Consider the following 25,923-nt stretch of genomic DNA (forward strand, 5'->3'; position numbering starts at 1 on the left):
CAACATCTGGAGCAGCTGCCTTTGGGTATTGTTGTAATTACCTACATTGATACGTCATTATTTTAGTCATCACTGCAACGCTTTCGTGTTTTCTCAGCTGGCATTGGATGTCTCTGGCACCATATGTTTTACAGCTCACCTTTTAGTATGACGTCTCTTTCGAAGCTGTTGAATTGGGGAGGCTTTGTCATAATAAATCTTTATTTTAAACATGAGCATTCTGGAACTATTATCAGAAATATTTTTGCTGTAATGTTGGCATGGCGACGCTTGAACGTTGCTGCGGCACTATATATTTGCCTGTTTATTATATTTATTACTCAGACTGGGAAGGCTGTCAAAATCAACGGCCCGTGAGGGGGAAAAATCCAGTTATGTGAATCTCAAGTGTTTCTTCTTCTTGATATGAAAATAAATGTGTCCAGGCTGAATGTTTGCTGTCGGCAAACAATATTCTTCTGCCATTTTCTCTGTGGGATGCAGGAGACTTGCCTTCTCCCGGTGGATATGGCTGTTCCGTGCTGTATGACGTCTCGGTGCTGCGTCCTCTGCCTGAATGGCTCCAGTAACATTTGGTTTAAATGAACGGGGTTGGTAGCATCCTCCTATCTGTCTGTCTGGGTTATCGGTGGGGCTGACTCTGCATTTATTCAATTATCCTGCATTGTTTTTATGTCATTTCTTTTTAATGTGAAACTCATTTCTCCACATTCTGGGGAAACATGTCTGATGATTGATTGATTGGTCAGTATAGATTATCAGGTCAGCACTGATTGTCATCTAATACTAACTGATAATGACCTGCTTCTATTGGCCAACACCAGTAAGATCACCAATAATTCCAGGTTTTCCCGGTGAGTAGAGGATGAGGGAATGTGATGATACATTGATGACTGTTCGGAGCAAGACGAATCAGGCTTAGCATCTGATTCCTAGTTATTTGTATTTGCTAGTTGTGCCAGAATGAAAGCGGGACCTGGTCGTTTATCTGCTGTCCTGCTTTTTTAAGGCTTTGCTGGGTCAGCTGCATCCATCGTGATGATGCTCTCTGTGGGCTTGAAGGGACACTCTCATACGATCAGAGACTCGTCTTTTGGTATTGATTTGTCTTCTCACACAGGAGCACAAGTCCAGATCTATCATCGCACAGGTGTTAATTTAATTTCAGCTGGGCTGTTTTATTATCACAGCATCGTGACCTCCTGCTCAGAACACCCGAGCCTGCTTTCCAGACGATTTTACAACAAATACAGCAGAGAATTACGTCAGACATTCTGCTAAATTGCAATGACTTTTTAGGTCTTGGTTTTGGTAGAGTTGAGTTGAGTAGTCAGAAATTCCACCAGTGTTCCTGCAATCATATTGTTGCTGCATTTAATGCATTTTTAGTAAATTTATAATCAACTGCCCAGACTCGTAACTGTTAGCTCGCGTGAGATCCGTCAGTAACGATCGGTTATAATTACCTGAAAACCACTTGAGGTTGATACAACCTTCAAATCCATGTGACCACTGACCATAACATGTATAACAAGCAGCCATAAAATCAGATAAAAAGGCGTAACGCCCCTCAAATTCAGATCAACCCTTTTTTAAGTGTCTAGATTAATATGATGGGCTCTGCTCTCCAGAGATTCTTAATCCTGAAGGAATACAGGAGACAAGTCTGCATGTTCTCCATATCCTACTGTCTATTTTTGTAGTCCACCCTCTGATTGGCCGGTGTGTGTGTGTGTGTGCAAGCTCATTTTGTGTCATGAGGTACCGCTCTGCCATCTGTCGCCCTCAGTGGAGCCGTTGTGAAGACAGAACACGCTTTGTCAGTCTGTCTCAGAGAATGAAAAACACAACCTTGGGCTTTCCTTGCTTTTTTTTTTTTTTTTTACCAGAAGCTTGATCAAGAAAATGAGAGGACTTGTCCTCCCCTTTCCTGCAGCTTCAAAATGAGTGCTTTTGATTACCTCCTATAAAGTCGTTTCCAAATGAAATTGACCTCAGGTTGTTGCTTCAAGGAGATAACTCTGTGATATGATCGAATGCACTGGATTTCAATAACAAATGCTGTTGGCAGGTCTGGGAACAGTTGCTCCATGAGTCAGGGCTGGGCTGGTCGGGATAGGAACCTGCTGTCTCACCAAAATCGTGACATTATTAAATCACAACATTCAGCTGACTGAAAGATAAAAAAAAAAAGTCGTACTTTTACCTGAACTGTCTTCTGCCTTTATCTTCATGACTGAATGACATCGTGAAGACTTAAAAACGCTGGTCATTTTTTTAAAAGCCGTTTTAGAATCGAGGGTCAGTCTGAATAGATCAACTTTAGAACAGTTCTTTTTTTTCTTTTTTTCAGTTTGCAGGCTTCTCTAGAAGCTTTGTGTGACCATCTAGAATAGAATAGAATAGAAAGCCTTTATTGTCATGGCATAGTAGCTACACAATGAGATCGAGCATGCCGTATCGTGTCGCAAGGTGTTCAGTGTTGTTAGTGTAATGCTTTCGAACGGCCTGCTGTTATGGCTTAGCGCAATTGGATCTGACATTAGGAGTGGCCTGGAATAAGATAATGGAATAATACCCGAGTACCAGACGTACCCTAGAAACGGATGATGTTCAAACCACTGAGTGATGTCTTTGTCCATTCTATCGGTACTGTCAGCTGTAAACCATTTGGTCTTTACATGGACGCTGTTGGTGTTCCTGCCTCAACACTGCAGTTGTTTCATGTTCTCCTTGTGTTTGCATTTGGATCTCCTGTGGCTGCTCTGGTTTCCAACACCACAGACATTAGTCATTAAGATTGTCCTACTATTGCACCGCCAGTGGCCTCAGCCTGCAGCTGGTCCCCCCCCCCCCCCCCCCCCCGACAACACAATGTAAATGCATAGGGGGATCGGGGGGTTGCAGGACTCTACGCTCAGTTACAATCCATAAGTGTAATAAAAAGGCGACATCATGATCGAAGCGGCTATGAACAAGCCAAGCTTTTCAGCCGCTCTGCTTGCAGTAAACATGAATGACGAGGGACTAATTTATAATGTATTTCCATTCTCCTAATCTGAGGAAATGATAAAAGCACATGAACTCTTCTGTGTGATGAAAGCTGAAGTCGTGACAGCCTACATTTCCCAAGAGCCAGTGCCGGACTGAGAATTCTAAATGGAATTTGACCGTTTCACTTTGTTTTCAACGCCTTGGTATTCTGTGTCTAGTCATCGACAGGAACATTATGTGTGGGCAGAAAAAGACCAGCTGAGGCATCATCATCATCATCTGCCATTGTGTGCAGCCCTCATTTATCTGCTGGCAAGATTTCCCGGTATTTGTCGCTTTGACAGTTGGTCATTTCAGACTGTGAGTATGGCAAGTCGGGGCATCGATGTGTGATTGAATACTGGTGGACGCCGTCCAGATCTGTGCTCGGCGGCACCCAACTGCCTCCGTGCCAATGAGCAAAAGAAGGGATGGTGGCCATGGTGAATATTCTCCCACTCTCTTCCACACGATAGGTTTGTTCACCTGGCAGCCCATTTCTTTACCCGCTATCAGCCTTCACACAAGCGATCCGCCAGCTCTCTTAACCCTGAATTAGAGCGGCTCATTTTCCCGTCTTTATTTCCATTAGGACTTCAATCCAATTACTGCGTGGTCTGCAGTAATCTCTAATGGGTCTGTGTCACCTCCCTCCATTCATAGACGACTCCAGAAGAGGCTGCACACACTGTGACATCCTGCACAGCCTAATGAATACTCCAGTGCCCCCCCGGCTCTGTCTGGCTGCATCTGAAATGGTGCATTCCCTCTTATTGATCCGCTTCCTTGTGGAGGTTTGGGCTCGTCCGGTGCCTCCCCAGCTTGTCTTAATGGACACACAGAGAGCTGTGGACGTGTGCCAGGCTTCGGGGTTCAGTGTGGTCAAAGCCAGGCTGCGGCTGAGTGGTCGCTGTGGCCCTTTCCCTCCTGCCCTTGGTCACTGTGGCCCTTTCCCTCCTGCCCTTGGTCACTGTGGCCCTTTCCCTCCTGCCCTTGGTCGCTGTGGCCCTTACCCTCCTGCCCTGCTAACCCACAGGGAAAGACAACCAAGCAAAGTATTGACACAATTATAACCCAAGTGTAATATAGATGGCTCATGTAAAATGAAGACCCTACAGGGGTCTCGGTCGCAGGAAGACCACAGCTCCCCCCCCCACCCCATTCGGCTGTCACCTTTCTACACATCTAATACATTTGCTCAGCCTTCCTGTTCTCCCTACATTCCCCTTTTTTGCCTCTTGCTCATTCCAGTAATAAATAAATGAGTACGGGATTCCACACAGCAGAGTCTTACATCCTCCTGAACCTTAATGGCCTTCTCAGTGCTGGAGGGGGCCAGTGCTTTGTGGACTTTTTCCACGGGCGTGTGCGCCGTGACTGGCGCTAACAGTGAAGGCGCTAACAGGGAAGCCACTGGAGAACCGCTGTCAGAATTTAATCTGGAAGGAACTGTTACTTTTTGGCAGTCTGCGGTGATTCATTCTGGTCTCGGTCACTGTCCATGCCACACAGACTCCTTCTTGTATGCAGCTGCCATACAGGATTCAAATAGAACATTTGTATGTCCCCCCCAGAATTCAGTCACAGGGCATCTACACATATCTCTCTTAGACGTGACGACAGACGGTTCCTATCAGTCCGTGCACAAAATGTAAATCTCTTAGATTTCTGCGCTGGAACAAATCCAGCATGCATTTTTTTTGCCATAATTACCATTTCACAGCATCAAATATCTGTCTCCTATTTTTAACAAAACATTTATCCAGGAGTCACTGTGATAGTTTTGGCTTGGGAACAAATACATCATCATGAATTCATCGGGTAGAATTAACTTTTCTTTCAGAAGCTTTTTCGTCCCTGTTTTTGGAGCCCCTGCCAGCATATTGTCTGAATTTCCATCCTTTAAACACTGACTCATTGCACGAGTGCACAGCGTGACCTGATAGGCCAACGGGCCCAGCACCCTGCCTCCCAGGGCTTCTGTTGCGTGGGGGGGGCGCAGCTGAGACAGATGCTGAAGGGCATCCTCAGTAAATGGCATAAATGAGGGTGACTTCTGTTGCCCACTGGAGTGGAGTGCACCGTAACTCATTTAGTTACAGATGATCGTCAGCAAGGAGGAGGACTCGCAGTTCGGAGACTCATGGACCCACGAGAGAGAGGTCGCTCTGACTCCTATTTCGGTTTGAGTCATTGTGTTGCTTCGGAGGCCACACGGTGCAGTCGCAGTGATTTTCAAAGGACTCTACGGAAACATTTACCACATGCCAAAATTAGTTTGTGTATATTCGACAGAGCACTCTGTACGTGCTCTGTCGAATCCCGGCTCTGACTGTCCACATGTCAAAGTGTCCTTGGGCAAGACACTGAAACCCAATTGGCTCCCAGTGGGCCTGGGAGCACCTTGCATGGCAGCAGTCGCCCACTGGAGTATGAACGAGTGCATGCATGGGTGAATGTGAGGCTTTGTAAAGCGCTCTGGACATGGTGAAGGTGCACTGTAGACGGTGCTATCTATGTCATTGTGGTCCATTTACCTGCACTGAAAAGGTTTATTTGCTCTGGTATTCAAAAAGGTTGGTTGGGTATTTCTTTAAGAAAGAAAACCCTGAGACTGTATGTTTGACATTAAATGTGCTGCTATCCTTTGTATTTTGCTCATAGGCTTTGAGACGGGATCTATCCCTGCTTATACGCGGTTAATAATATAATATAATAATAATATAGCAGGTTTGATGAGTATCAAGCTGACAGCTTCAAATTATAATTCAGTCAATTGAGCCTTTATTATTTAGTCTTCATACAATTATGTTACAAATAATGCACAACATTTTTCTTATTTGTAGTTGATCAATATTTCCATTTGTGCTGCTGTCGTGTTGCCATGGTGATGCTATAAGGGCCACCAGCACAATTCTGAACGTGCACATTGAGACTAGTATTTATGTAGTGTTCTGACTGGCTTGCAGTCCTGCCATAATCAGCTTCTTTTTTTTTTTTTTGAAAGCGTAAACCGTTCAGAATGTGCACGTTTGTACATTATTATTTAGTATTTACAAAACCCGGCTGAAATGTCATCTTTTTCAGAATTCCTTCTTTTCCTTCTCTTTCTGACGAGGCATTCAAGAGGATGCGTTTTACAATACTTAATGGCCAAGCCACTCTTTAAAATGTGACGCGAGTGACTCAGCAGCAGCACAGCTTGTGCTGCCTCGGCCTCTTTTCCTAACGTGCGCTGCCCTATTATATAACCCATAAATATGGCCATTGCGTCAGCATTCAAAGTGATATCTTAGACCCTGCTTTAGAAATGTACAATTCAGCACAGATCCAGTTCTGATATCAGCTGCCTATTAATAATGATGTAATAAAGGATTTATGGTGATACTTTAAGTACAGTTGCATCCTTCGACTCCTTGTGTGGTGTTGATGTCATGGAAAGATCTAAAAAATTAAGGTTTGAGTTGCTCAAGTTTAGTTTGGACTGAAATGAATAATATTAAGAGTCACGCTGCATCTCTGCACTCGTTGTCCCTCTGGGCGGGAACGCCACCATTTCTTTTAAACCTAATGAACACACATTTTCTGTGAATGTCTGGCCATCTGTTGTGCAGTCCAACTATGTTTGAAAAGCAGTGCACAAATGAAATGCCCCGTGTTCAAAGCCCGATGCCCCAGCTCTGGATTATAATAAGGGAAGCATCAACAGAGCATCAAATGAATTGTTAAAATTTGCTCTTTGAACGTAACAGTCGGAGCATTTTAACACAAACCGCTGGAGCCAGTCATTGTGATCAGGGTAAGTTCTACACTGTTTTGAAAACCTCTGCAATGTAAATAGTTCCTCATCCAATCAGACATGAGAGGAGGAGTCAAAAAATTGGGAGAGGGGAGAAATATGTTTCCATAGCAACTGGTAAAAGTGAGTGACTCGTTGAGAGGCATCGAGCAGCACCTTCTCCTTAAAAGTGTGAGTTGCGACTACGGCCACCTTGGACGAGCTTTGTCTGCATCTAAAGGCCTTGTTGGGTCTAAATGGAACATTTTCTGCATTCTGCTAGTCGGAACAAATTTTCTTTTCAGTTATAATTTTCACCTCCAGCTGTTATGAAAACCAGGCATTTGCGATAAAATGGTAATTGCAATACATTAATTCGCAAGTGGTGATACATGTGTCTGCTGGCTGCAGTGAAAATAAAAAGGGGCATGTCCAGGACCCTGAAACATGGAGCCGTGCACTGCTATGCTGCAATCACGTTGGTGATGGTGAGTGAATGGTGCAATAATGGCTCTCTGAATATCATCACAGTATCTCTGAGCATTCAGATATCTACCAATGAAATATGCCACCATCTGCAGCTCATTCCTGTCCCACCCATGAAAGCACTGCCTCAGTAAATATATATATATATATTACAGAAGTCTTTGTATTACTCAGTGTTGGGAATCAGTTGCTTATTCCCACCCGTAATGTCTGGAATTCCATCCATTTGAAGCCCAATTTGTTTGTTTTTTACTAGTTAAATAGGCTTTGAATTGTCATTTTGTAGAGTTTAAAGTTTAAATGTCTGCATTTTTGGGTTTTACACAAGCAGGATTCATAATGAGGATAATCTCAAACGGCTCGGGTAGACACTCACCCCCAGTAACCCAGACCGTAGCACCAGAGGTGTTCTACGATAACTCCCTCGCTCTGCATAAACCCTGTCCTTGCTCCTCACACCTTATCAGTCACCTCTCTACAACTGTGAAAAGGTCACAGCATTACCGTGGGGGGGAACCTGAAATCTAAGGTGCAACCCAAGTTTGAGAGGATGGGCTTCGGCTACTCCAGGCTATTCAACAATCTCCTATTGCAACTATTGATTACTTTTGCTCGAGGACATCAATGCATGTCTTTTCCATTCAAAAAAACAAACCCCTTCCACCACCATTACTTCACAGTCAGCCACAAATAGCTCTGTGTGTGCAAGCACGTGTGTTTGTGCAGTGGTATTTAGCAGCACAATGCCTCATGGCTGTAGTGTGGGGGGACAAAACCCACACATAAACATAACCGTGGTACTGAAGCACTATAGTTTGGATGGGTTGTCTTTCTGCTGTCACTGCTGCACCTTGCATTCATTTGCATCGTGTTGCATCAAGATGTGATCTGCATTTACAAGCAGCACAGGAAGATGCTCTTGACATGTGGCTACAATTAGGTGGTATTTTACTTCCTGTTGCTGTGCATTTAATGTAATCCTGAGATTACAGACGCATTGTCGATGACCTACATAGTCATACATGATTGACTCTGCAGTCTGAATTCCAGCCTCATGATCAGCCATGCTGAAATTTACATTACATAATGCCTGCTGATGTCAGATGATGTCAAATCAGGCTTTTGTTTTCCTATTTACCATACATTAATTAGATGTAATCAGCATATTTTGTGATATATATATATATATATATATAATATACACACACACATACCTCAGTATTGTGATCGGACATATACAAACCACGGCTCTCTGTTCCTGTCTCGTACGTCAATTTGAACACATGATAAATCATAAAAATAAAACTGCCAGCTGCTTGGACAGACGCTGTGTTTGAACACATCTGTTTGTCATCCAGATGTTGGATCCGTTGGTTTCCAAGCATGTTCAGAATTTAATAACTGTAATCATTCTCCATGGTGTTTGTACATATTTCATATTATTTCAACCATGAGACTAAACCTATGAAATTGTGTTTATTAAATGATTGGATCGAATACTATTCAGATTAGATTTATCCCTCTTAAAGTTCTTCTAATGTTATTATTGGCGATGCTGCGTTCCAAACGGCCTTCTGATTGTGTCTGTTTTGCAAGCCTCCTTCTCCTGAAATCTTGAGTTCAGTTTATTGCATGTCATTATACATGTCGCCAGAGGTTGACCATGATGATATTGAATTGAACCTTTTCAGTTTTTGCGTAACCACATTTTGTGAGACTTGAGGTTTGAAGATACATTTCAAAATAAAATGTCGAGTTTATCTGCAGGGGGTTTATCCAGAACATTGTTTACTCACTTGTTTACTGACCATTTATTTCTCCCTTTTTCTCTGTTGACTTAACAGCAGGGAAACGTAAGATGGTTTTGGGAGATTTACTTCTGTTTGTTTAACTCTGTGGTTTGGCTTGCTGATTAGAGATGGCACATCCTTGTGATGTTGAAGCCATCTGCCTTTTCTACTCGTCTTTTTTCTATATCCCACTCTGCTTTCTTCTTTATGAGCCCTAATTTAATGAATAGTATTTAACAATTTACCACTAAAAATACTTATTTGACGTATGGAATTAATCCCTGGTTTAATGATTCAGCCACAAGACAAATAATCTGGAGCCATTGAGCCATGGGTGTCCAAAACTGATGATGTGAACTGATGGTTCTCCAGTAGGAGCAGACTTAGGAGGCCGTCGGGTTCATCGTCTCGGGATAGGTCTGGAAAACGAACAGGCAAAATTATTTTCTCCTTTGGAAAAGAAGCAGGGAGGCTTCCCTTGGAAGGCCTTGAGACCAAAAGTAAAAGTCCTTTTTCAGAAGCTCAAATCAATGCATTGACGATTCCCTGTGTGACCATCGCCACCCTGAATGTCTTGCTTGGAAGATATATATTAATATATGAACGGTATTTGTGAATTAAACTGACGCCTTTTTGGATCTTTGAATTTGTGAAATTCATTGAAGTCACACCCGTTGACCGTTTTTTTGTGTGGTCAAAATTGTTTTACACACAACGGACCCAGCTGGTGACACTTCCGGGGTGTAGCCAGCCTCTCGCCCATAGAACAGCTGGGATAGGCTCCAGCAACACCCGGAAGGCGGATAAAGTGGACGTGAAAATGTATAAATGAGAATGTTTTTTATATTTGCATACGTATAGGCCAGTTCTACTGTACCGGGTATTTGTACGTGCTCACTCATAACTCCTCTGCCAGTGCATTCCGCTCATATCAGCGATTCTTTGTCGCTAAACACATGCTTTTAAATGTTTCAAAAGGCGATCATAACGCTGAATCGTAGTTAAACGAGTAAGTCGTAATTCTCATTGATATGTTATCAGCACCAAACATGGGTCATGAGGTACCGCTCTGCCATCTGTCGCCCTCATTGGAGCCGTTGTGAAGACGGAACACGCTTCGTCAGTCTGTCTCAGAGAGTGAAAACCACAATCTTGGGCTTTCCGTGCTCTTTTTTATTTTTTATTTTTTTTTTACCAAAAGTTTGATCAAGAAAATGAGGGGACTTGTCCTCCCCTTTCCTGCAGCTTCAAAATGAGTGCTTTTGATTACCTCCTATAAAGTCGTTTCCAAATGAAATCAACCTCAGGTTGTTGCTTCAAGGAGATAACTCTGTGATATGATCGAGGGCACTGGATTTCAATAACAAATGCTGTTAGCAGGTCTGGGAACAGTTGCTCCATGAGTCAGGGCTGGGCTGGGCTGGTCGGGATAGGAACCTGCTGTCTCACCAAAATCGTGACATTATTAAATCACAACATTCAGCTGACTGAAAGATAAAAAAAATCATACTTTTACCTTAATGGCATCTCTAGAGGCAAGGACAAATGTTTCTGCTGGGGAAGCATGACGGTGTATTTAGCATTTAAGTTTTTGTAATTGTGCTAAAATGGCTTATCTTTTGCAAAAAACAGATAAATAACGGTTGGTGCTCGTCCTTTCACGCCACAAATGAGCCACATGACTGCACCTTCCAGGCGAAGGAACCAGTTTCCCCTTTAAGTGAACCCAACATGTTAACTGTGAAAGCACCATCTGTCAATAAACTAAGCCCTGCAGCACCGTGAGTCATCAACTTCTCACCCCCCCCCCCCCCCCCCCCCACACACACACACACCACCACCAACATGGTTTTTTCATAGACATTAACCCTCATTTTATTGGTCCCATTAGTGTTGAAACTGTCATAAAAGCTATGGACATGTTTTATCTTTTCTAAGTCTCTAAGATGGTGTTTTTAGGTGACTCTCCATGAAAAGCGCTTTTAGACAATACATGTGAAAATGAGCTGGATCGACTTCAGTAGACCTGCATAATCCTCCATTTTTCTTCAAATGAATTCCTTTTTCTTTTGACTAAAGGAATACCAACCATACTTATTTCCTCGGTGTAATTTGAACAAAGTCCTCATCCATAAAAGTATCACAACTCTGTTTCAGTTAGGAGTTTGGATGGAAATAAAATGGGCTTCAGATGTTCTTTCCCTCTGAGCATCACTCCTGTTAACAAAATTGACTAATTTGGCTCATTAAAAAGTAAAACATCACAAAGCAGCTGTCATGTTTGCAGTCAATTATAGCTAATTGTGTTTTGCACTGACGCAAGTTAACTCGTCTGATGGCAGAACAAGTACAAACTGCAGTGATTTCCATTACCGTACCTAACGGCGCTGGTTAGGGTGAGGGAAACATTCCCACCTATTTAACATCAATTACCACCAAGAGGTTTTTCTCTTCCCCAGCAGTAAACTCTCCTCAAACGGATTAGGTGTTGGACTGATTATTATTACGTTCTACCTGTAGCGTGTATTTTTAGCTGGTTTAGGTTTAACGTGCTAGTCTTTGATTTAAAAGAGATGACCCATCTCCCAGTTTGTATTTTAAATCTAAATATTTATTCTTTTCATTACAATAGTAAACACAATACTTTATTCAGGGATGTTGGCGGGAGATTAAGATAAGATTTTTCTTGTGAGGTTTTTTTGTCATCTTAAAAAATGACATTAAATGTCAGAATATTAGGAAGTGATCTGCTATTGTTTTTGTTTTGACTTTATTCTAGGGTTAACTTGTGTTAACCTTTCTTATTTTAGGATTTCATTACAAAATGTAACCAAAATCAATCGGTCCTTATCTATTTATTGGCATTACTTGAGTCGGTCTACACATTCTCTGGAGCCGGCCGTCACTAGATATCATGGCCTTAGTTCCCTGTGCCGTATGACAGCACTCTGTTCCCTCTTTTCCTGACCTTCAGTGTGTGTTTGCACGCTTATGATGGCTCACACACATTCACACAGTCTCACTGATGCGTAACATAGAGCTGGAGATTGGGCTGATTTAGTCACACTCCTTAGTCGACAGCAGGAGCCCTCGACTGCTCCTTTGGGAGATTCTTCAAGAAACGAGACGTTTTGCTCTAATTAAGCAGTGACGTGTCTTTTTCTGCAGTCTTCAGTTTTGATTGGTTCAGTGCAACTGTCCTGCTAGACAAACAATATGATTTCTGAACGAGAAAAGCACTCGGAGAGCACAGACCTCTGCCAAGCAGCTCATTCCCCTCCTAATTAGATTTACACCCTCCACATGGTGATCTGGGTCATCACAAAAAGGCTCTCAATGGTTCTTGGTATCGTGTTAAAAGTAAATGTGTCTACGACCAATGGTTTAATGTGCGACTGAATCGGGGTTGTAGTTTCTGCATCTGCTGCTGTTTCAGTCGAAGCAAAAAAACAGTGATGTACATACAGGTCTGTGAATGTCACAAGAAAATGGCACCTGCAGTAATTTGGTCTGCTTGTATGTTTTCTTTGATTGTGTGCTCAAATGTAGCAACGGATAAAGATAATCCACAATCCAATTGGCTGCAATGCTTCTTGTGACTATAAACGAGTGTTGTTATTCCTGACAGCCAAAGATATGGAATAGAACCATTTCACTTAATAGTAATCAGCAAGAAATTCTAAATCCATCAAATATAAAACATCAAAAAAAAAGGAGGTATAGTGTTTGTTTCTATGCTTGACTGTAGATGGTATTGATTGATGATGAACGACACCATATTGTCATGAGGTAATATTCCCTGACTGCATGAAAGTACGACAAATGGCTCTGAAAGCAATATGAACGTGCAAAATAATGCAACAATAACCGTGACATTTACCGCAATTTTAATATTAAGACAGGCTTGAGTAGTTCTGCTCCATTTATTATGAATCAAAGCTTCTCATTTATATTTTGTCTTTATTCTGTTGTAGTTTCACTGGAAGTGCAGATCACACCAAGTCAGGGAGAGATTAGCCTCGGAGAGTCCAAGTTCTTCATGTGCGAAGGTAAGTCTAGTACAGTTTCTACCTCTGAAGTCATAATGAAGCGTGGAATAAGGACAATTAACAGCAGATCCTGAAGACTGTCCATAAAAACGGGCGTGTTTTGCTGAATGCTTCCACTTTTCTTTACTGTGCTCTCAGTTGAAGGTGTTGCCAAGCAGATAGACTGGTACGGACCAGGCGGGGTCAGGATAGAACCCAACAGACAGGACATAACCGTAACCAACAATGACGAGTCATCGTCCATCCTCACACTCTACAGAGCCGGGAAGGAAAGTGCCGGGACGTACAAGTGTGTAGCGACCAGTGGAGACCAGCAAGCCGAGTCAACCATCAAAGTAAAAATCTTCCGTAAGTGTTTTCCTCACCCGCCAAATTATTGACTGGTACGAGCACCGAAGAAACAAATCGTGTTTGTCGCACCCAGTATTTTATTGACTGCTCAGGGGCAACACATTACTCTTTTTTCCTTTCAAGTGAGGGTGGATTTTTCATCAGTTCAATAGATGGTCGGAAGACCATTAGAGGGCTGCTTAATGATCCTGTCTGTTGCGCAGTCGTTGTGAGTAATGGCTTTTATTTTCCACGAATGCCAAGCATCAGCAAATGTCCAAACGCAGGTCTCCGTTTCATTTCTGTTCATATTTTAGGTTATTGCTGGAAGTGCTCACCCATGTGTGCATGACGTGCATTAAAATCAGCATACAGTGTGAAATGGAAACTAATTTAGTTGTCTTTGTTTTCTTTGTCTTTGAGTTTAAATGAGCGTTCGTCCTTACTTACCGGTAGCTAATGTTGCAAAAATAGGGAGGTTTAGGAGGAAAACTACTATTGATGGACATAAAGAACCTCATGCAGTAAAATATAGTTACCGATATGCTGGACATGCAGTATTATGACTTTGCCAACAGTACCATGGCATTTTGATACTTTGTCAGGACAAGCCTCCTGCAGGGGTCCCAAGGCCCCCCCGTCCTCAGAAAAATCACAAGGAATGGAAGATGGAGCTGATGGAATGCATCATTAAAAAGGAGACTGGCATGCAACAAGAAGAGGACGAGGAGATGAGCCAAGATCAGAAAAGGGCAATGATGTCAAGATATGAAGGCAGCAGATGACAGATGGTGATGAGGCAATGAAGACGATGTGCTGTGGGAGACAAAGGCTGTCCTGATACTGAGGAAATTGTACCAGTGACTGGCGAACGCTGAAGGACGGGCCCTAACCGGATTGAGCAGAGCGGGCTGCACAAAGAGGCCTCTGAGACAATCGAGCACGCAGTGGCAGGGTCTAAGACGCAGGCTGGGGACAGCGTACACTGAGCGAGAATAATCAAGTAGCTTGGGTAATACAGAAACATATGTGTCTTCAAGTCCCGTCGGGAGGCGCCGAGACAGAGCCAAGATTCTAACGGCGCAGCTGCTGCCTTAACAAGCAAAGGCAAAGTCGGGCAAATCGGATTTCAAGTTCCGCCTGCTGACTAACCAACCGGACATAGTGGTGGGTGACGAGGGGCAGAAGAGGGGGCCGTTGTGATAGATGTGGCAATCTCACCTGATATTAACAGCATTTAGAGGGAGGGTGAGAAGGTGGACGGGAGGCTGGAGCAACAGCTGGAATGCACCCAGTGGTGACGGGGTGATGTACAACACAGCCAGGCACAGTAGGTTTGATGGAAAGCAGGTCTTTCTCTTTGTCACTTGAAGTAGTTGGGGTGTAGAATTGTTTTTGTTTTGTGTTTTATTGCAAGGCTGTGTGCTGAATTTACTGAGCACGCTTCTAGTTTCACAATCATTTTTATTTTTTTATTTTTTTTACATGAAAATTGCAGAGAATTGAAAATAAACTAGTATTGCAATTTAGCTGTCAGACTTTCCAACAAAGTATAGAAGAAGTTTTGATGAGGTTCGTACTTTTATAACTTCCAGTAAACGCAGTTTTTTTTCATGTTCTTTCGCAGACAAAATCACATTCACAAATGCACCGTCGCCCCAAGAGTTTACTGAAGGAGACAGTGCCGACATTGTTTGTGACGTCATCAGTTCCCCTCCACCCACTGTCCTGTGGAAATATAAAGGAGCTAAAATACAGCTGGAAAAAGATGGTAAGAATTCTCATAGCAGCCCGAGGATTTGCACATTTGAGATCTTATGACTGTCATCGCCACCAAAATTACTTATAATTAAATGCACAAAGAAAAAAAAACCTAAACCTTTAACCTGAATAAATAACTGCTCCATGCAGCGGTGCTTTATCAGTGTTAGAATAGGAGATTGTTGGTGTTCTCTTTTTGGTTTATTCGCAGAGCTTATGCTTTGAAAGGCAAAATTAATTTGGTGTACAATTTACAAAAAATAAAAATAATAATAATAATACATCTTATTCATTCATTTTTATGCACCCCTGTCCCTAAACAATATCACAATATATAGTGTTGCTCTTCTTCAGTGGCGAAATAATAATACAGGGTCTTGTGTGTTTTGTGCTATTTTGATGAATATTAATGTTCGTTTGTTTATTTCATCTCAAACCGAGGGTGTTCTTCTGGGTAAAAGCCATATTCCTCAATTTTTGGAACCCCTGAAAGAATTGTTTGGCGTGCTCACTGATATGAAATTGATAAAAAAAAAAATAACTCATGATCTGTTGTATTTCTCATTTGGGAGTGACTCCCAGACAGATATTTCTTCTCATTCTCCTTGGACTAATGGAGCTTGAAGAAAATTTAGAATTTGACATTAATTTCAAAATAACAATGCAGTGATATCAGAGACTGAATCAGATGAGTGCGTTGAAGTTTTGATAAGATGTCATCCAGATACAGCGCAGTGAATATTTGCCATTGTCAGCTAATCCACGCAACAATTTTCTTGACGTGCTCTTTTTTTATTTTCGCCACTCTGTAATCCTTTTAGATTATCATGTGCATGATTTCAGCATGTCACATACATGACGAACCTCCAAATAATTTTTTATCCTTTTTGCTTCTTTTCAGTTCGATTCAAGGTACTAGGCAACAATCATCTACAGATTCGTGGCATAAAGAAGACCGATGAGGGCTCATACACATGCGAGGGTCGCCTCATGGCCCGCGGCGAGATTGATCTTCGGGTCATCAAGGTCGTCGTAAACGGTTAGCAGCCTTTATGCTCCTGTGTGCGTGATCCTTCACTGCAGGTGTCCCACAGTGTTTGAACACGCTGTTGCACCTCAGAGGCGGCCAGCTTTAGCATCAATATGGAAACGGCCATGCATCAAAGATGTTCTATTCTAATGAAGCCTTTTTTTTTACTGCAACTTCTGAGCCGAACAAATGAGTGTTCTTAAAATAAGTGTTCTGAATTTGTCATTGCAGCTGTCTCTTTTCCCTTTTGCTGTCTATTTGACTATCTGGAAATGCAGCTATTCTTATTTTTACCTATTTGTGTCTCAGTGCTCCCAACCATCAGGGTTTGGCGGTCAGAGGTCAATGCCACAGCAGATGTTGGGCAGCCGGCCATGTTGACCTGTGCTGCTGATGGCTACCCTGAACCCACAGTGACCTGGACAAGGTAAATCCCTGAAAGCAAATGCTTTCAACTTTTGTACCACCTTGTAACTTGTCAAATGAGATTACACTACACTAATAATTTAAGACGGATATCTATTTTAAACAAATTCAATCAAAACAAAATATTAATGACTTTATCTACCATGAAAATGAGAACAGCTGTTTGAAATGCTTCTGTAGAAGACTACCCTCCTTGAGGTTCTGTGAGGCGCCACTTTGGCTTTAATGAACGTTTAACACATTCAACCCCCCGTATCATAATGTTAGCATGCTAGAAATTGGTAATACGCACATGTTACTCATACGTTTGGTCGAAGTGATTTGGGCTAAGCAGGTGATTGATTATAAAATACATTTAGTATTGACAAATTGATCTAAAAATTAAGCGATGAGGGATCCTCAAAGTTTTTACATTGTATCCACAGGGGACACAAATCACATGTCAATCCATCCAGTAATTGTGAAGACATTTAATTCTGACCCAGAAAGGTCAAGAAAAAGTCGAGGCATTTTCAGGGTCGATGAAATTCATCTCTGGCAATAAGTGACGTCTGTGTGAAAATTTATGGCAGTTCACCCAATAATTTATATTTACCTCCAGTCATTTGAAATTTGGAAGTGGATCTGCCCGAACAGGCTGATCCAGGAATTGTTGAACCCATTCTTAAATATGTTTTCACTATCTCCATCTATTGCACATGGTTTTTAATGACAGTAGATCAAAGAAATTAGCATACAGACCGGCAGAATCTGTTACATTTTGGAGTGGAGCCTGATCCAAGAGTCTTTCGGCTTCTTAACATAGTGAGGTGTTTTTTTCTTTCTTCATCATTTGATAAAGTTACACATAATTTATACACTTAATATAAGATGTATGCAGTCATTTGCTCCTTCGGTTCAGATCAAAGTGGCAAACTGACCAATAAGCTCACCAACATTGCCCCATAGTTCTACTATGGCGTAACAATAGTGGAATCTAATATACTGTAGTAGCGCCATCTACACCACCAACAGTGCATATATTTGTCGGCACATGCAGTCATCGCACAGAGAGCAGGTTTTAAGACTCACTGAAGGAAAACTGAAGTGCAGTTATCCAGAGATATGCTGAGCCTCACACTGTGCTAGCATTTAATTCATGGTCATCATAGCAGTAGGTTAGTATCAGTAAAAGCTGGAATCGGTGTGTTCAAGAGGTTTGCATGATTATATATATAAACTATGGTTAGGCTGAAACCCTGACCAAAAGCTTGGTTTTATCATTGCTGATGGCTGTTTAAAAAATGAATTTCTCATTGAAGGATACTCAAAAGCCACATACTTAACTTGACTAAAGAGCTTTGTAAAGAATACCTTTTAAGATGTGCAGTTAAAAAAAAAAGATGTAAAGGTCAAAATGCACCTTTTCCGTAGGAATGAAGTGGTTCTGGAGGGAGGAGAGAAGTACAGCTTCAATGACGATGGCTCAGAAATAACCATAATGGATGTATCGAAGCTTGATGAGGGAGATTACACCTGCATTGCCAAGAACAAGGCTGGAGAAAGCGAGCAGGAGCTCAGTCTGAGAGTGTATGGTAAGTTTGAAAAGGCTTTACACAACATACATGCGTGAACAAAATTGACAATATGAATTGTTCTGAGTGTGTAGGAATGAAATGTAAGCCTCTGTAGGATGGGGGAGGACAAACGTATTGTCATGCCTGTTTTCTAAGGGACATGAGAAGCTTTCTGTGTGGGTTGTGTTTGTTTCAAGTAAGGCTGAAGCTTAAGGATTTAGAAAACTGGCCAGGCTGAGCAGAGCATGCAATGTTTTCCCTTTTATTCACTTTCCCGTTTTATGCGTCTTCATTTTTTTCCAGAAACAATCAGAATTTAAAACACTCAGTTCATGTAGTCCTTCTGTCAAATTGAAATTTACAAGCTCAATGGTGCAGTTTGCTTTTCTAAACGGCGCATGGTAAAGCGTGAATGGTCCGTACCTATGTAATGCGTTTCTGGCCTCGGTTCAAACTGTTTCATGACACAAATCGGCATTCGACCATTCACACAATGGTGGCAGAGGCGACCGTGCACGTCGCCACCTGCTCATCTTGCCAATGACCATTCACACAGGAACTCGCACAACAAAGCAGAAGCTTCTGGGAGAAAATTGGGTTTCAGTCTCTTCCTCGAGTGTCCTTCAACACATCGGCTGCTCCGGGCATCAAACCACCAACCTTTTATAAGTGTTCCCTGTGTAATTAAGGCAGATCTGTTTTGTTCCATGCATCAAGAGCTCTTTTCCTCTGTGCCTCATGTGAGGCTTTATAGTTGGGCCCTACAAAATGTGCATGTCTGTCACAGACGACATCCTATAATGTCCAGAGCGTTAGAACACCATCTGTGTGTCTAAAATTATGGAGCGCTATACTCGTCGAGCCTTTACCGCGCATTGTGTGGGAACGTGTCATCAGTTTGATTGACAGCCAGTGACGTGGTGCTTGGGAGTGTGTGACAAGACTTTCCTCCGATTAATCAATTCATCTACTTCAACAAAAGAAAATCCAGATCTCTGCAGGAGAACAAAAACTCTAAGTGTCATTGTGGAGCTTCAAAGGCATCGAGATTCAGGCAGGATTTTACCATAATATGATCAAAATTCAGTTGCTGCACAGCAACAGGTTTCTGAACGTATTTTTCGACACATATTCTGGCCTGTTATTGAGACTGCTTGACACTCTTGATGTTTCGTGACCCGATCACTTTCAATGCAAACCCTGTTGATCAGTTTGTGCACCTCAACTGTAGATACAGTTTGTCATTTAAATGTTTTTAATGTAGACATAATTGGAGGGCAGAGTTATTCTGTTGTATTATATTATGGTTTTCAGGCAAGGCAGCCCTCGTCCTAGAAAATAAATATGTGCTATATGAAGTCGGCTTGCATTTTGCAAACACGTTGCTTGATCCATTTGCTTCGGTCGGCTCATGTTTGTTGCATCTCGCAGTCGTTTCAGGTAGCCTTCGCTTTCCCATCACATGACTGTTCCAGCAAAAATGAAGACTTGCTCTTTGATACGAAATACATTATGACATGAATTATATTGGGCTTCTCCCAAATGTATCACAACTTTGCCACTGCCTGGACAGGAAGAGATTAAATATTGTTTTGTTGCCATAATAATCCCATCCGCCTGTCAAGACGCTGATCATCAGCCTCCCTCTGAGCTCATCCCAACTTCGCAGAGTTGCTCTTTCATGATTAGTTGTGCTTCCAAACCAAACTGGCCGTTTTCTGACGCTAATGCGGTTTAAGTCACTTTGTGTGGCACTTTCTTTTGGTGTTTACAGTCAAACCTAGGATCACGTACATCGTAAACCAGAGCACATCGGAGATGGAGGAGCAAGTAACTCTGACTTGTGAGGCATCAGGAGATCCAACTCCCACCATCAGCTGGAGCAATGATGGGCACACCTTCACTGAAGGAGAGCAGGTGAGATAGCACAAGAAATACGGAGAACATTAGAAGCTAAATATGAAAGCTGGTGTCCTGCAGAGGCTGGTCATTCCCGTTGCATTCTACACATACATTTAGTTTTAATGAGCACTACACATTGATAAAATTATATTCTTAATTACTTTGTAGTTGCATTTTTGTCCAGTGATATTTTATCAAGTTGCATTCTATTATAGCTGATCTCATGCATCACTGTATGAAAAAGTACATTGAATTTAAATTGGAAGTTCTTGTACTGTACTTGTGTAATGCCGTGGAATCGGGACACCTGCAACCTCCAGGGTGGCATGCAGACCTGCAGGACGGAGTCTGTCTCAAATTCATTTAACCTATATTCAGTATATCGATCATGCTGGGATTTCTGCAGAAACGCTCTTGGTAAATTTCATGTGCCGCTGGTTATTTCCTCTTAATTAGCAGCTCCTTCAGTGGCCCAGCAGGCCTGATGTAATTAGCTCAGGGAAACTCAGCCATCTAGCCACTAATGTCGTGCACACTCAGATTTAACTCGAGTTTTACCAAATGTCAAGAAAATGTGCATCAGAAACCCAATTATAGCATTCCCAAAATAAGCCTGTAATTTGAGGAAACACTTAAACCCTGTCTGCTTCTTGTTGTGGAGTGTTTGCTGGAAAAAGCACTTGAACAGTCAAGTGTTTATCATTTTCAATATCCATTATCATTGTCCTCCTCATGCCGGTGATTGAAAGGTTCATTTTATAATGTTGTAATTCATACTGATTATTACTTATAGATATTCTGTCACCATCTCTTTAACGTTTTCTTTACTCTACTGGATCAGAGCAAGTGTTTTACTGGCCATTACATTCTTTGTAATGTTGGTCTTTTAAAGTCAGGGATGTGCAAACCATCAAATCAATGAATACCTGTTTGGTGTCGTCATTCATTCATTGGTCACCTGGCCTGGGCCTCCAAAGTCTTGGCGTCTCGCTGCAGCTGAAAACTAATGAGGGGGGGGAAAGACTTCAAAGAGATACTTGGAGGTATTTTGTACCAAGTCCATTACATGCATTACTTTTTCTCCCTGCAGGCACATCTAAACAGGATCTATCAGGTATGAAATCTGTGTGGCACAGAAATGTTCTCGTGTAGAGTACTAAAATAAAATTCTGAATGCCTTCAGATTTTACATACCCCCACTGAAATCAAATCATCCGCCTTTATTGCATATGTCCCAGTTGTTGAACGATCTCATCGGCGTTCTTGTACTCGTTTGGACTGTCGCATGCTTCCCTATTACAGCCTGCAAACTTCACCGAGCTTATCGTGGAAAGTGTTCTGTGCTTGAGGTCGTACAAAAATACCATCACTAATAGAATAAAATGAGAAAACTACTTTTCCGTGTTGCTGTCGCCTGATCATTTCAATCTTTTCATCACAGCATGAGGTTGGCTGGATTTAAGGCCCTGTCTGTCATCGCCATAGCACTATATAGATCTAATCTTTGTCGGTGTCACTTGGAACTTGAGGGTAAAAATGCTCCACTTAAAATCGATCTTTTGACTGTCAGGCACCTGTGGGTCTTGAGGACATGCTGCTGGTCGGTTTATTGGACATTTCTTCACCTGCGAGAAGGTTTTTTTTGTTTAATTGTATTTTATTGTTGCACTATTGTTGAAGCAGTGTAATACAAAAAGCACTGTGCTCCATGAAAATGGAGCAATAAACCTGCTAAGCCTACAGGGTTGAGTGGTTGATACTCAAAAATAGATTTGAGTGGAGCATTGCATCAAAGCACGCTACTGCCACATGATGCACTTCACCACACACTTATACACACACACACACACACACACACCTATATAAAGAGGTTACAACTTACTCCTGTTAAGTGTAGAGATTCCATGTGGAGCAGCATCACACCTCCCAGCTGATGCTTCTCTGCTTCCTGTCACTGACACTTCCTGTCACTGCGTTAGTTCTTGAAGGTGTCATAATAGATCAAGAGAGACTTGCCAGAGGAATAAAGTCAGAGCATTACCTCTGCTGGTCGAGGGTGCAACGGTAGGAGACGCCCACGGTAGGAGGATTGCCGTGAATGGATTGAAACAGAAGAGTGTTTTGGAAGTGAACGGACACTTTATGATAGACGTGAGTGGAAAAAGTTCCCTTTCTGAAATAAATAAGAAATCTGTACATTGTGTTTTAAATTAAATTTGTGGGACGAAAGAAAGCAGAGGTTGGACAATGTAATCTCTGTTTATTAATAAATATATCAAGCTTCATGGTGGCTCGGTGGCGTAGTGGTTGGTGCTGTTGCCTCACAGCAAGAAGGTACTGGGCTCGTATGCTGTTTGTGTGGAGTTTGTATGTTCTCCCCCCTGTTTTGCGGGAGAGTATACGTGATAGGTTGTCTGTCTCTGCGTGGCCCCGCGATGCGCTGGCGACGCGTAGAAGGTGTACCCCGCCTCTCGCCCCAAAACAAGCTGGGATTGGCTCCAGAAGAAAATGGATGGATGGATATCGAGCCTTCCTTCCTCATACAAAGGAGGATACAATTATTTTCAGGCACGTGTTCTACTGGCAAACAGAACGATGACCATGATAAAACTGACATGTATTAGATGTTGTATAGCTGAGCCATGAGCTGGAGAAAGCATCGCATCCCTCACATGTGGCGTTTCCTTGTTGCGGTTTGAAGTCATGAACTGGACGCATGCTGTGATCTGGCAGATGGATGAGCAAGTCGGATCTGTTCTCTCCTCCAACAGAAATCGGTGCTAGCGTTTTAAAGCAGCGCGGTATCTGTCCAACCTTGTTGGTGTTTCAGCTGCCTAAAGCGGCCCCACTGTACCCGATGTAGCTTCCCCTGTGTTGGGGAGATCAGTGACCTCTGGCTCGCCTCACCGTGCAGACTGACAAACAGTCCAGGAGGAAGAGGAGAGCTAAATGTTTGTGCCATGAAAGCGTAACCGTTTCACAAACCCAGTGCGATCACGCCATTTATATGGTCAGTTACGACAAACACAACCTGTGAATCCCTCACGATCTACAGTCATATTGGCGTGCTGCACAACGACACGTCATGCTACACGTAGATGTGCTGTGGTGGCAGCGTGTTTTGAACCTCAGTCAGCATTAAGCTTCATGATCTTTGGTATTCAAAGAAACAATTAGCAGCCCACGTGAGTCGCTGTCGCATTCAGAGCAGATATTCCATTACAGCTTATCGTGATCGGCCTCTAATTATCGTGTTGGGAAATGGCTGCTAATTGTTTATTTGTCTGGGTCTGTTTGTTCGTCTTCTGTCCATCTGTCATGCTCTCTGTAATCATCACATCAGCTGTATTTCATCCAGACGGAAACAGCATTTGTTTGGGTGGGCACGATGGCGTGGAAAAATGAAGTCTTTACTTCACGGTTCGCTTTTTCACCCTAACTCCAAAGATGTCAGATGGAGGATTTTTTTTTTCTTCATGCATTCATACCAGAGCCGGTACAGAACTGCACCGTGCTGTCTTGTGTAATTGTGACAAATGCACATAATTATTATGTCTGTTCGAACGGCTCGTTAAATATGTATTACCGACCGCTATCATTATTTCATTAAATGGCGCTATGCATCTAATTCACTGAATTAAATATTTTTTCTTTTATACCATAAAATTAGATGTATTCGCATTTAATAATTTAGCATCCATCAGTGTTAAATATTGAAGTGGAAATGTAGGGGCAGAAGAGAAAAGAGTTTTAATAATGGATGCTTTTAACAAAGCGAAGCATTTCTCCTTTTGGATACCTTGAACTGAGCAGCCTGTTTGTGACCCTGGAGACTGTTACCATAGCAAAATCCTGTCATTTAGTGAATAGGGAATTTAATTGATGATTAGTAATAAATAGAATTTATGCTGATTCTGCAATTTTGGTCGACAGATTTATCAGACATAGAAATATGAATGTACCATTAGAATAAACGTCAACTTGCTGTTCTGTAAATCCTGGAAATTTTCAGTTGTATCTGTTACACATAAGGTTACCTGATGGATCTATATTATACTTGGTAGAAAGGTTGATTATGTACTGCAGGAGGGAGGGGAGGTGTCGAGGGAATCCAGATGAAGAGGTGGATTCAGGATTTTGCCCAAATATTTTTGTCTGTTCTGTTTTTGTAAATTTAAGCGGCTAGGTGAGTTGACATTTTCCCAAATAAGACAATAATGAGTCTAGAGTTCATTCATTCACTTCAAATTACTCCAGATATGCATCTGTTTAATATAACTGAAAATGTAAATGAATCATTTTCCATGATTAGTACATTATCTACATAATAAATGTTTTGCTTATTTGAATATATATTAAACATTCTACTTGATGTATTGTCAAATAGTTCTAATTATCTATTTTGAGCTATGCAGGAGGAATTGTATTGAAATAAGGGTAATTATAAAATGCAAAGGCCCATTTGATTAACATTTTGAATGGTGGATATTTTATATATATATATACATTGCAAACACAAAAGGCTGCTGAATTCTACCACATAGAATGCTAGCTTAGTTCCGATGTGATGTCATGTTTTATTTACTGAAATACCCGCGTCTTCCATGAAGAACCTGCAGATTCTGGCGCTTCACTTAATGTAAAGTGTGATGACAAAGAGCATTATCATCACTCTCAGCCATGCGTCTCCCTGTGAATGAAACCCTGCCAGAATTCTGTGCATTTATGTGTTTAGAGTATCTGTGCTCGTGTGTCTTCATTAGCCTCTTTACATCGACCATTACAATTCATGTCAGAATAAATAGGAAGGATGATCCTCGACGGAAGGGAATAACTGTGGGCTGGAAAAAAAAGTTAAGTCCCAAAGGAGCTATCACAACATTGCAGGAAGACGTGCTTCTGGCATCGGCTGTTTAGGAGACATCTGCTGCTGTTGTCCTTTCTGTCTTAAACACCTGCAGTTCATTTGCTGCTGAAGCAGCGCTGCACAGGAGATTGTAGCCGATGTGGCGGCGTTCCGGACTATTAGGTCGTCTGTTTTGATTGGGCTCGGGCTCCTTCTCACCACCGTGTCGATATGCAGATGGCTGCTGTTGAACAATGTTTTACAGTGGCGGACAATGGTGAAATTATTCATCACGCTGTGGCTTTGATTTGACAAGCGGCTCTGTCATTTTGCCTGCTGCCATTGTAAATGTTCATTCAGGTTTCTGAGTGATGGCAGAAGAACAATCACCTTCATTTCTTTATCTATAAACCAGCTAGAGCACATTGATTGGATAATAGAGGGAGAAATCTGGATCTGAATTGATTGTTTCATTTGCTACTATAATTATCCTTGCAGATGGCCTTAATTTGCCCGACACGTTCTTGCTGTTGCACCTGATGAAATGGCTGTTTATCATCCTCGTCTCCATGTGGGCTATCGCATTCCATCATCATGCCTAACAGTTTCTCCTCGGCATCATGGCAGCCATAGAGCATGCTTTCCAAATAGCTTCTTTTTTTTTGTCTTGTCGATCTTTTTAGTGTCGTTGTGATTTTACGTGCCACCGTGTCTGGAAAAGCATTTGTTTATTTATTGGTTTGATTATATCTACCGCAATGTTGTATTGATGAAGATAAAAGAACAATCATTCTTTATCCTAATATATTAAATTTTATTTACTCACGGATTCCAAACGATGTCGACCCCAATCAGAACTTTATTCAGTGCACGTTTTGTGTTTTCTCAGCAACATACTATTTAATATGATCATTCAGTCATTTTTTTAAGGATGAG

General features: G+C 42.0%; 1 protein-coding gene across 1 annotated transcript in view; it reads left to right on the forward strand.

The window, feature by feature from the left end:
* Positions 1-25,923, forward strand: part of ncam1b (neural cell adhesion molecule 1b) — a 58,738-nt gene that overhangs the window by 10,731 nt on the left and 22,084 nt on the right. The window contains exons 2-9 of the mRNA XM_068745763.1: positions 13,062-13,136; positions 13,275-13,484; positions 15,094-15,237; positions 16,129-16,266; positions 16,567-16,684; positions 18,097-18,257; positions 20,014-20,156; positions 21,232-21,255. Coding sequence (XP_068601864.1) covers positions 13,062-13,136; positions 13,275-13,484; positions 15,094-15,237; positions 16,129-16,266; positions 16,567-16,684; positions 18,097-18,257; positions 20,014-20,156; positions 21,232-21,255 — 1,013 coding nt within the window. The remainder of the gene's footprint in view (positions 1-13,061; positions 13,137-13,274; positions 13,485-15,093; positions 15,238-16,128; positions 16,267-16,566; positions 16,685-18,096; positions 18,258-20,013; positions 20,157-21,231; positions 21,256-25,923) is intronic.

The sequence above is a fragment of the Brachionichthys hirsutus genome, chromosome 11, assembly GCF_040956055.1.
Source record: "Brachionichthys hirsutus isolate HB-005 chromosome 11, CSIRO-AGI_Bhir_v1, whole genome shotgun sequence".
Classification (NCBI taxonomy): domain Eukaryota; kingdom Metazoa; phylum Chordata; class Actinopteri; order Lophiiformes; family Brachionichthyidae; genus Brachionichthys; species Brachionichthys hirsutus.